This window comes from Bos taurus, chromosome 10 (assembly GCF_002263795.3).
Source record: "Bos taurus isolate L1 Dominette 01449 registration number 42190680 breed Hereford chromosome 10, ARS-UCD2.0, whole genome shotgun sequence".
Lineage (NCBI taxonomy): Eukaryota > Metazoa > Chordata > Mammalia > Artiodactyla > Bovidae > Bos > Bos taurus.
Genome location: NC_037337.1, coordinates 14,260,700 through 14,273,610, shown reverse-complemented (window position 1 = coordinate 14,273,610; position 12,911 = coordinate 14,260,700). Strand labels below are relative to the sequence as shown.

The 12,911-nt window shown below is 42.8% G+C and overlaps 1 protein-coding gene across 1 annotated transcript in view; it reads right to left on the bottom strand.

The window, feature by feature from the left end:
• IQCH (IQ motif containing H) overlaps positions 1–12,911 on the bottom strand; it is a 229,554-nt gene that overhangs the window by 59,171 nt on the left and 157,472 nt on the right. The window contains 2 exon segments of the mRNA XM_003586516.6: positions 4,857–5,143; positions 10,415–10,535. Coding sequence (XP_003586564.4) covers positions 4,857–5,143; positions 10,415–10,535 — 408 coding nt within the window.

The window sequence follows — 12,911 nt, the reverse complement described above, 5'->3', positions numbered from 1 at the left end:
TCTTGAAGTGTCAGATTACAATTAGAGATATTGGCAAGAATGCATGGTTTTAAAATATATATCCTGATAGATACAGAAATGGTCATAGATACATGTATGTATATGTATGTGTGTGTATATATATATATTTGCTTGTGTGTGTGTGTATTGTACATGTATAATGCATATATGTCTTAGCTCTGTCCACTGAGAGAGGCCAGAAGCAATGACACTCCAGTAGCAATGATAGCACTAACATCCCAGACCTTAATTTAATACCATCCTCTTCTAAAGTGACTCAAAGCTGTTGGGCTGATTCTAAGTCTAGGTCAGAAAAAATGTAAAATGAATCTGGAACATCTCATTGTGCAAGAAAGTAAGACAACACTCAAAGAATGATGAGGACACATCAAAAGAACCACTCTAAAGACTCTCCTACTAGACAAATCTGGGACAACTTGAGCATCAAAATGATGAAAGTGTCAAAATACAACTGACTGAAGAGACTAGAAACTTACAAGTTCAAACTGGTATAAAAATTAATACCTACATGCTTACATACATAAATAAAAGATAGAAAAGGAAAACTTCTTTGCAGTAAATTTCCAACTAATCTATATAGAAAGAATGATTGAAACAGAAAATTACCAGTGTCATCATGGTGGCTGACCCAGTAGAAAGTTGGCAATGGATACTAAATTTTGTCTGGAAATATGATGAGGAATAAGATATTATTCCTTGGAACACCTTTTCACAAAATATTACTAACCAATTACAAAGAAAAAATGGCGATTTTATGGTAGAGAAACATGACTGGCAAAAAGCCACAAGTGACAGTCTGGAGAAGGTATTTGTAACATGTATAAAAATCAAAGAATAACAGTTTCTTATGTGCTGTGTGCTGTGCTTAGTCACTTAGTCATGTCCTACTCTTTGCAACCCCATGGACTGTAGCCTGCTGGGCTCCTCTGTCCATGGGGATTCTCCAGGCAAGAATATTGAAGTGGGTTGCCATGTCCTTCTCCAGGGGACCTTCCTGCGTTGTAGGTGGATTTTTTTTACCATCTGAGCCATTCTCATATACAATTTGGAAGCAATTTCTCATATACAAAGAATTTCTACAAATCAGCATTTGTATTATAGTTCAATGTAAAAGGAGCAAAAGATATGATAAGACAATTAAGATATATAAATAGCCAATAGATATAGTAAAGATGTTCATCCTCACTAATAATGAAAGAAATACTGAAGAAAACAAGATGTCATTTTTTCCCCCTGTTAGACTGGCAAAAAATGACAGGTTGCTAATATGCCAATCTCTTTACCAGCACCACAATGCAGCTGAGTTAGAAGAGAAAATAAAATGTTTTCCAAAATGATGTCACTTGCCAAATGGCAAGAGTAGATACCAGTGATTTTTCAAATAATCTATTATATACAGAGAGTTAGCATACATTCCTTGCCAGTGTAGAAACTCCTTTCTATGTGCTCACTGAGAGCTTCTTCCAGTGTTGTACTGAAAATTGTTACACAAATGGCTGTACACTAAAGTATTAACAGGAAGAGACAAGGTAAAGTATTAGTATGATAAGGTCAGAGCATCTTGGATAAATATTTATTTATCCCACCCATCAATTAATTTTTGAGCTCTTCTCTAAAAGCCTTAACAACACCATCCAACATCTGCTAGAACACCTCTATCGTTTGCTCATTCATTCAACAAATAATTTACTGAACACCTGCTTTGTGCCAGGTCAGAGATAGGCTGAGAACTAAGCAGCAAGCAAAAAGAGATAAAATATATCTCCTCAGGGAGTTTACTCTGTACAGGGGGAGACAGCTTTAATCAGATAATCATGTAAATAACTGTAAATTGTAACAAAAGCACGTGGTATAAAGGAGAGATACATGATGACATGAGAATGTAAAACAGGGGAATTTGACTTTGTCAGGAAGTTTGGGGGAGGCTTCCCTAAGAAAGCATGGCTTGAGTTGAATTATGATGGATGAAGGTTACCTAGAAGAGGCAAGAGCATTTCAGGTGGAGGGGTGGCATGTGTAAAGAAAAGTTCTGTGGCAAGAGGCAGTATGATGAGTAAGGGGTTGGAAAAGAGAAATAGAGGGGAAGCTGGTGTGAGCAAAGGATGTTAAGGCACATGGGGCCAGCCCTGTGAAAGGTGGGACCTTTGTCCCTGAAGCTGGGAAGGGCTGTAAGCCCTGGAACAGGACTAGCTCTGGGTTTGAAGACGATACCTCTCACTGCCATGGGTGCAATTCTCTCTACATCAAACTTGAATGAATACAAACCATTAGTCAACTGTCCCCACAGTTCCATCCTCCTACTGCTCCAGGGATCATAGATTTGATCTTTGTTTCTCATGACAGACTTTTGGAGGGGAAATCCTCTCCTGCTTCTCCCCTTGATTCCTTGTCACCCTGCTCTTTTCCAGAGGGTATTGTTCCTGTCCTCCCTCCATCCCATGCTGATTCCCGCATTCCCTTCTTTATTTGTCCTTTTCTCTCTCCATGTGTGGGCCTGAGAAAGGGATGCAGAACCAGCGGAGGGTTCAGGAAGGCAAATGGAAAATGATTATTAAACAAGCTGAAAACTACTGCTCAAAGCATAAACAAAATGCTTTGAAACTATCATCTGACTGAAATGGAGAACTGTAAAACAGAGTAATAAAACAACTGAAGTTTATTTACAGTGTTGGCTGGGCAGAGGGTATCAGGAGAGGGAAAGCAGGAGGTCATTCCATCCTTTAGACTGAGTTGTGGTCACTGACACCAATGCAACAGGAACTGAACATTTTGCAAAATGAGTCTTGTGAAGTAGTAGTGAATTTAAACATTATAATTTCTGGGGCACGGGGAGAAGGGGGCAAAACAAACAGGTTAAAAGTTATCTAGAATTACTGTACATCAAAGGCACACCTGTATACATGCAGAATTTCATGGATGAAATATTGAATAAGTAAAAGCATGTTGTAGTAGAATACATAGAATGTTATGATCTATAAAAAATTTTAAAACAAGCAAAATTAAGCTATATATTAAATATATAAATCCATTATACCTGCAATCTGCCTTCACTGATCAAGATCATTTTAGTTGCAGCTATTTAAAGAAAAGTGTGTGTCCTCCAGGTGCACTTAGCCTAAACAGTATGTTTGCCTGAGCTGTTTCTCAGAAACTCGGAGTCAGCTGTGTCTAATTCAAGCTGAGCTGGTTAATACTGGGTAGGACCACTGACCCTCTAGCTGGGCAGCCCAAGTGTCAGCTTGGTGACCTTTTGACATCAGAGGCTAAAAATTTACCCTTGGATGATGACAAGTGCTCCATTTTAACACGCCCCCTCTAGGTCCACCTGCCAATGCAGGAGACGCAAGAGATATGAGTTCGATCCCTGCATCTGGAAGAGTCCCTGGGGTAGGAGATGGCAACTCACTCCATTATTCTTGCCTGAAAAATTCCAAGGACGGAGGAGCCTGGAGGGCTGTAGTCCATGGGGTCACAAAGAGTCAGGCACGACTGAGCACGTTCCCATGAAGAAGCCTGTTGCTTAGTAGTTACTCCTGTGCAGATTGACTCCCTCACCTTTTCCTCATTTCCAGTCACCTGTCCCCATGCTTCCCAAGCCTAAGACCACTCTGGTCCTTTATCCCATAAATAGCTCAAGCCCTTTGAGGCAGGTTTGAGACTTGTTCTCCGTTCTCCTTGCTTGACTGCCTTGTGGATAGACCCTTTCTTTGCCGTAGACATCAGTGTTTCAGCATTTTGGCTTGATGCATGTCAGGAAAATGAACCTGGATGAGTAACATTCACGTGCACTAGAAAGCATTAAGATATAGAAAGGAATATAAGTCCCAAGGAGGAAGGGCCGTGTGAGGGCAACTGACAAGGAGTACACAGGACTGGAGGTGGTTTTGGTTCATTATATTAGTATTTAGGCCTTCTTATATTTATGCATATTTTCCAATACACTTTTAAGAAGAAAAAACTGACCACCTAAGTTGCCGGTGAACTACTGATGAGAAAAGGGAACAGAAACAAGAACTCTTACCTCTTTTCTTGTAATTGACTCTCTATTTAAGAACAGATTCTAGAAAGGTTCCCTCCCTACAGACAGAGCATTAATGGGCAGCACTCAGACCCCATCAGGGTAAGTTGCAGTGATTTAAACTCCAGCTGTACTGAATGAGAAGACCCCGGGGTATTGGCAGAACTAGCCTGAAACTGGACCTATACTGCTTCTAACAAGAAACTGAGTTGTTTTTCAGAGACAAGAGAACAAAACCACAAGTCATACAGCCAAAATAGGCACAGAGGAGAAAATTTTGACCTCAAACAACACCCAAAAGCAAAGTTTCTCCTTCCACAGAACCAAATGACCGGGACAAGACCGGAGCCTGATTGCCGGAGCCCTTTCTGAAGCGACGGGTCTGCTGTCCCAGAAGAACTGGTACTAAAGTCTCCTTCACCACACCTCATCATAAATGGCTGAGTCCCAAAGCCCTTCAGTGAAAACCTGCCCCAACGCTTTTACCAACCAAACCCCAGATCAGGGAAGATGCAGATGTGAGCCATACCTCCTGTCTCCTGCCAGCTGACCTCAAAATAAAATCTTTTCTCAAAAGCTGTGCCACAGTATTGGCTTCTGTGCCCATTGGGCAATGAACCCTTTGCTTGGTAACACTGGTCCCATCTTTACAGCCATAAAGTATGATCTCACCTGAACTAGCATGGACCATATATAATCAGCTCATCAGAAGAGCAGAGAATCTTGGAGGCTCCCTCACAGTCCCTGTTGGATGAGCGTGGATGGTATTGGAGTCTTTACATATTTCAGTATTTCACATGGCATCAAGTTGACTCACCTGCTGCTCCATGGTGCTTGGATCAATAAAAGTCATCAGGTCTATGGAAAAGTGACCAATCACGTTTTTCATTTTACAAGCCTTTCCAATTTGAAGGCACAAAGAACTGAGAACTTGGGGATCCACTGAGGTCTGAGGCACGGTGGTCCCAGAGGAGATGAATGGGCCTTCAGCATGAAACTGGTCCCCTGTAGACAGCAGCCTGATTTCTCCATTGGGTTCTATCAGCATGTCCACCGTCACGTTGGTAATACTCTCTGAAGGTGGGTACGCTTCAATCACGCCTCCTGGGGGGAAAAGCATGGGGTGGGTAAAAGGACACACTCATGTGGACTGTGCCCATTAAGAGCAAGAGGAAAAAGCCCAGGCTTTGGCAGAGGGACTCAGGCTCAGAGCTCGCATCTGCCATGTCTTGTGAGACTTTGGGCAAGTAGCTTCAAGTCTATAAATTTCCTTTCCGTCATTTCTAAAATCAGCATAATAAGACCTATCTCACCAGACTGTTGTGAATCTTCGTGATCTACAGTATTTAGTCCAATGCTTGGTGTGTAGTTGGACTCAATGAGTGGTGGTTTTGATCCTAACTAGGAAGACACTGTAAAGATCATCAGGCCTATGCCCATTCATTATAAATGATGAACCTGAGGGCTACAGCAAATCCCTCGGGGGGAATTAACTGCCCACAGGCCACAGTTTGTACCTTAAGGACCACTGCGCTTCCTGTTCAACTTCACTGCTTTTTCAAGTTCTGACAGGTTAGGGCTTTTATCAGACATAAGAAAACACTGACCATTATGTCAGTCAAAGGACTTCTATATATAGCTGGTTTGTTTTAAAATATGGAGCCAGAAAATGCTGCCATTCTTGAGAAACAGGTAAGCTTGCTCCATGCTGATAATGGGAGCTTTATAATTTATCTTACTGCACCTTCTGCTCTGAATAGCAAAAATCGCAGAGGCAAATTTGTTGTTTAGGCGCTGAACTAAATTGACTCTGCAATCACATGGACTGGAGCCTGCCAGGCTCCTCTGTCCATGGGATTCTCCAGGCAAGAATACTGGAGTGGGGCTGCTATTTCCTACTCCAGGGGCTCTTCCCAACCCCGGGGTCAAACCCGCATCCCTTGTATTGGCAGGCAGACTCTTTACCACTGCACCACCTGGGAAGCCTGCCCACAAAATGTACATGGCCCTGTTTTCTGTCTTTAGGCCTAACCTGTAAATCTGTATATATCCCTTTTATAGAAAAAAATTGAATATTATTTGTGAAGAATTAGATAACATAATTTAAAAGTGTTCCTAGACAAGGCAGCCTCTGGAGCCCAACAGTATTAAGATAAATTTGATGTGTATTTTGGGAATTTGCTGGGAGGTGACCTATGCTCACAGGCTTTGAACAGCATATATGGTTAAATCCTGAGATTTAAAAATGTTTCAAATGCAGCTATCTGTTACTTTATACAAAAGGCTCTTTCCTTAAATGTCTATGCTGCTGCTGCTGCTAAGTCGCTTCAGTCGTGTCCGACTCTGTGTGACCCCATAGACGGCAGCCCACCAGGCTCCTCTGTCCATGGGATTCTCCAGGCAAGAACACCGGAGTGGGTTGCCATTTCTTTCTCCAATGCATGAAAGTGAAAAGGGAAAGTGAAGTTGCTCAGTCATGTCCGACTCTTAGCAACCCCATGGACTGCAGCCCACCAGGCTCCTCCGTCCATGGGATATTCCAGGCAAAAGTACTGGAGTGGGGTGCCATTGCCTTCTCCTTAAATGTCTATAAGTGTGATTAAAGCTTATAGACACAAAAGCTGGTCCTAAAGAAAGCTGAATTTCAGAAGGAAAGCTAATTCATCTTCTTGGTTGGTTTGAGATATGCTTTTCTTTAAATGAGGTTTTCGAGTGTGTGCTGTACCTAAATACTGGTTGCTGGAGATTTAGCAAGGTAAAAGTAACAAAACAATAATAACACAATGCACAAAAACAAGCAAAAACCCTACTGAGTCTCTCTGATTCAGAAAACTTTGTGGCTTTCACTATCACCTACATTTTGAAAGATGATGCTCCAGTGAAAACACTTGTCCTTTATAGTTACAAGGTTATTTTACTTCAAAGTAGCTTATTTGTATTGTCTTCTTGGTATTAGGACCACAGTCTTTTCAGTGTTAATTTTTTTCTTTTCCAAGTAATTAATCCCCCTTTTTAAAAATGTATTGCCTTTGATATAATGCTTTGACAATGCAGAAATCAAATCTATAGCACATTTCGCGACTATAAGCACACTTCAGAGAGTAGAAATGAAATGAACCAGGCAACAGGGAAGATGGCAGGAGATGGTGGCCTTAGGGTCAGGAAACCTGGGTGGGCAGCCTCTCTGTCAGTAATAATTTTATGCAGGGCCTGCTGTAGGCTCTGGGCTCAGAGCTGGGAATAGGTTTGAACACACATGACTCCCCCAAACCAGATTTCTGAGACGTGCTAGAATTGTGGGCTCTAACTGCGTTCCCACTCACCATGCACTTGTTGTGTGATTTTGTCCTAGTCACTTCCTAGCATTAAGCCTGTTTCTTTGTCTATCAAAGTGTCTCAATAAAGCTTGTTCTTCCTCCTATAAATAAGTATTGTGCTTACAACACGGCTGAAATAGAGGAAGAAAGGATAGAAATGACGGAGGCTGAGACAAAGGCTAAGCTTGTGGTTGTACAGCTCATGTGAGATGACGGCTGGGAAAACCCTTTCTAGTCTACAAAGCTCACATGAAAATAAATAGGCTAGAGGAAGGTTTGCAGGCTGACCTTGGAAGATATGGAAACTTCCTAACATCCTGTCATGTATGGATCTGAGATCTTCAGGGTCTTCCCCTCATAATCTGAAAAAAATCCTTTATTCTTAACCATTTTTTGTTGTGAAACTGTTAGTCGCTCAGAGAGTGTTAGGTCTCACTCTTTGAGACCCCTATGGACTGTAGCCTGTCAAGTTCCTCTGTCCATGGGATTCTCCAGGCAAGAATACTGGAGCAGGTTGGCATTCCCTTCTCCAGAGGATCTTCTCAACCCAGGGATCGAACTCCGGTCTCCCTCATTGCAGGCAGATTTTTTACCGTCTGAGTCACGGAAGCCACCTAGTATACCTACCTACTTTATTTTCTCCCATTTATGCACAGGGTTGACTCTTTTAGTTTTACTTTTCTGGTATTGGGTTTATGTGGAAATTTGTGGAATCACAGAAATTTATATTTGAGAGGACAGATTGTACTATAACTGCCCTCTGCGTCTCCCCACACCAGTGAAGAATCCTTTCTCAGCATTCTTGTTAGACTGTGGGCCGTCCCATCTAAATAATTTATTAACAGTGTGTTTACTATGCCCTTCCACCCCACTCTGCCTTGCAGTGTATTCCAATGCCCAGTAGATCTTTATTTTTCGATACGATCTCATATCTTGAGCTAAGAGGTATTCCTTGGTAAATGTACCCATTGTCTCTGGCCAAGACTCCTGGAGTAGCACGGGGTAGCCTTTTATTGGCTCTGTTAGATATTCACAGAGTGATTCGAGGAGAGTTACTTAATCTTTTGTACCTCAGTTTCCTTCTCTGTGAAGTGAGGGTGATAATGGTACCCACCTCATAGGGCTGTTAGGAGGATTAAAGAAATTAATATAGGTGTGCTTAGAATAGAGTCTAAGGACTTTCCTGTGGTCTAGTGGTTAAGTCTCCATGCTTCCATTGCAGGGGGCATGGGTTCCATCCCTAGTCAGGGAACTAAGAACTCACTTGCCTCACATGCCATGAGGTGAGTCTAGCTCATGGTAAGCACAGACTGTGCTTATTATGTTGTTTTCACTGTGCTATTCTCGCCATTGGGTTGTTGCTGCTGCTGCTATCATCTGATATTATTATGATGTGCGTGTATGCGTGCTACGTTGCTTCAGTCGTGTCCTACTCTTTGCAACTCTATGGACTGTCGCCTGCCAGGCTCCCCTGTCCATGGGATTCTCCAGGCAAGAATACTGGAGCAGGTTGATGTGCCCTCTTCCGGGGATCTTCCCAACCCAGGGATCAAACCCATGTCTCTTACATCCCCTGCACTGGCAGAAAGGTTCTTTACCACTAGTGTCACCTGGGAAGCCCTATTATTATGATATTATTATATATTTATGTTACATGTTATCTTTTGACAGTGGTGAATAGAGTGGAAAGATAGCTTCTGTGGTCTGTATCCTAGCCTTCTCTTATCATGCATGTGTGTAAGCATATAAGAATATCCACCTTATACTGTTGCCTCCTAAAGAGTGAGGGGCAGTGTGTTGTAGCACTCCCACAGGACCTCCACAACTGCTCCATTCATTCCCTCATCCACTGACCTCCTAACATAATCAGAAAATTGAGAAGTCAGGGGGCTTTGCTCCAGGACTATCAGTCAGTTCAGTCACTCAGTAGTGTCTGACTCTTTGTGACTCCATGGACTGCAGCACACCAGGCTCCCCTGTCCATCACCAACTCCTGGAGACTATGTAGACTCATGTCCATTTCATCAGTGATGCCATCCAACCACCTCATCCTCTGTCGACCCCTTCTCTTTCCACCTTCAATCTTTCCCAGCATCAGGGTCTTTTCCATTGAATTGGTTTTTCACATCAGGTGGCCAAAGTACTGGAGTTTCAACTTCAGCATCAGTCCTTCTAATGAATATTCAGGACTGATTTCCTTTAGGATGGACTGGTTGGATCCCCTTGCAGTCCAAGGGACTCTCAAGAGTCTTCTCCAAAACCACAGTTCAAAAGCATCAATTCTTTGGTGCTCAGCTTTCTTTATAGTCCAACTCTCATATCCATACATGACTACTGGAAAAACCATAGCTTTGTCTAGAGGGACCTTTGTTGGTAAAGTAATGTCTCTGCTTTTTTAATATGCTGTCTAGGTTGGTCATAGCTTTTCTTCCAAGGAGTAAGTGCCTTTTAATTTCATGGCAGCAGTCACCATTTGCAGTGATTTTGGAGCCCCAAAATCACTTTGGGCTCCAAGACTATAGCAGGTTCTTATTTACAAGGTCTAACCTCAGAACCAGAAGTGAGACCATTTCTTCTCTCCTAGAAAATGGAAGGAGAAACTCACATTTCTTGAAGACTTATTTTGAGTCAGGCTCCCTGGTAGAAACCTTCATGTATTTATTTCATTGAATCCTGCCAACAACCCTGTAAGTAGGTGAGGAAACTGGGCCTCCAAGCGTTTAAGAACCTTGCTCAAGGTCAAGGATGAGATCCAAACTCAGGTCTTCTGATACCAAAGTTTTTGACTACTTCTCAGGAGAAGTCTGTGGTGCCAAAATATGGTCAGAATCTCGAGCTATGCACGGCATGCCTGGCCTGCTCAGTTCCTGTTTACTTAAGAGGCTGAATGCAGGATAAATATTTAGGCAAAGTTTTGAAGAAAAATCTGTTTGGAGGAGCACTTTTCTAAACCCATGCAAGAGTTTCTAGGTATTCACACTGGCCCCAGGTTGACCCAAAACTAGAATGCAAGGTTGCGCAGACCAAACCTCAACAGAAGCTTTCCAGTCTTATTTACCTTGACTGAGGAATGTTTGCAGGAATTTTCTCCACGTTGGGAACCGTTTCTCATTGACTGGCTGTGCGTGCTGTGCTAAAATGCCCGCCAGCTCCTCGGAGATCTTCACCAAAGCTGGCTCCTGCAGAAACAAATTAAATAGAACCACAAGCAATTTTACTACAGAAATGAAAACTGCTTGTGGAGTGATTAAAAACCAGGCCTCCAACAGGCAAAAAAAATGTGGTTACTGTTTACCCAGAGCCAGAAAGCCATTTTGAAAAATTTCTCTATTTTTTCCCAGCCATTTCAATTTTCATTTCCTCAAAGTGATTTGGCCCCAAAATATTGCCACTAATCATGCCTGTTGTCTCCAAAAGGCAGCCTTCTGCCTGGGTGTCAGGTAAACCCAGTTTCAGACCCACAGCAGCCTGACCAATGGCATGTCCTCGGACACTGTGTCTCCTCACTTTGGGCCTCAGTTTCTCATTGTGTAAAAGGCAGGGTTCACTACCTTCTCCCTCAGGTTCTTCAGACTGGAATTTTTTTTTTATTAAAAATTTTTTATTAAAGTATAGTTGATTTATAACGTGTTAATTTCTTCTGTGCAGCAAAGTGACTCGGTTTTATATCTTCTTGTATTTGTTTCCATTATGATTTATCACAGGATATTGACTGTAGTTCCCTGTGCTGTACAGCAGGACCCAACCTCCCTCCCTACCTCGCTCAGTCGTGTCCAACTCTTTGTCACCTCATGGACTGTAGCCTGCCAAGCTCCTCTGTCCGTGGGGATTCTCCAGGCAAGAATACTGGAGTCGGTTGCCATGCCCTCCTCCAAAGAGTCTTCCCAACCCAAGGATCAAACCCAGCTCTCCCACATTGCAGGTGGATTCTTTACCATCTGAGTCACCAGGGAAGCCCATAGATACTAAAAGAGTAACCCATATATATGCTGCTTCCCAGAGACTCACTTCAAAACTAAAGACACACACAGTCTGAAAGTAAGAGAAGGGAAAACAGTATTTTATACAAAAGGAAATGTTTTTTTTATCTTATAACGCTAACAGAGCTGACCCTGAGAGAGATCGTGGAGTTGGCAGGGTCTTTCTTGGTCACCTTGATCTCTTAAAGCCATGCCCTTTCCCCCTGGTTGGGGGACCTCCACGTAACTGTGGGATCAAAGCCTAAAATCACGGCTAATGCCGTAGAGGTGAGATTTCATGAAGTCAGGTCGTAAGAATGAGGTGGGATTTCAGGAGGTTGGGTCAGGAGAGAGAGTTGGGGAGGGAGGTCAGGTTGGGAGACTGAGGTGGGGAGGGGTGTGGTTCTCAATCACCTGATATTCCACATTAGGTCACAGCCTCATCTGACTAGACGTGAGCTAAGGTTGGCCCCCACGCCAAGGTGAAAACTGTAGGAAACCCTCTAATGAATAAAAAATGGGGGTTTGTGACATAAAGAGACTTGGTTTGTATCATAAAGATATTTGGTTTATGAGGACAATTTTTTTGTTTTTTTGTTTGCAAAGTCTTAGACTAACTAAAATTTTTTTAGATAAAAGCCACTTGTTCAGATTTCATTTCTGTCAGAAGAGCAGCTTTAGGCACCAAACATCTGATAGGCAGAATTCATATTCAAAATGGGGGACATTGACAAGAAAAACTCAGGCTTGTTCTGGGTTGCTGGGGAAATTTCTAATCTGTGAGTAGACATCAGTTATTTGGAAGAATCAGAAAGAATCAGCTTTGGTGAGTGGGGCAGGAAGGAATCTTAGAAATAATCTGTATAGCCATGTATTTTCAATTTCTGCGTCATTAAAAAGTGATTGTCCTTCCCCTCCCCTCAGCTCCTTGGAACATCTGGCTCATTCTGGGTTGAGTGCCCTCTGAAAATCTACAATGGAAGACAAATATCTGAGCGTACACTCTGGGCAGGTCCCAGTAACCTGAATAATGTCTGAATTATCTAGAAAATCCTGGTGGGAGACTCTCATCAGTCAGTTTAGTAAGTGCTTGACATACAAAACCAAAGCGCCACGAGGAAGGGAGAGTGCTGCTGCTCACCCTCTTTCAGGATGGCTCTCTGCACAGTCAGGGACGTTAAGAAGGGCTGGGGAAGCTGGCTCACACAGCGAGCCTCTGCCTCAGGAGGCAGAGGCAGGGAAATTGCTGTCAAAGCCAAGCACTTCGTATTCTGCACAACCGATGTTTTCTCTGCCCTTTACTGTACATTAATAACCTCATCTCCGCAAGGCCCTGCATTTAAATCATAAACAAGCACACAAAACGTGCGGTTCCAACAACCTGGACCGCCTCTCGTTTTCTCCTTTGAGCATTGTCCTCCAAACCCACCTTTCTTACTTTATAATTGTCTCTGTTAAAACTACTCTACTCTATTGAAAAAGACCAATTGTCTGTGATTCATGCAGTGCCCCAAAGGTGGGACAACGAAACACGGCTGTGGGTTCCCACTCTGCTTATGAAACTGAGTGTCAAGGAAGGAACCCATGCAGGGCAGG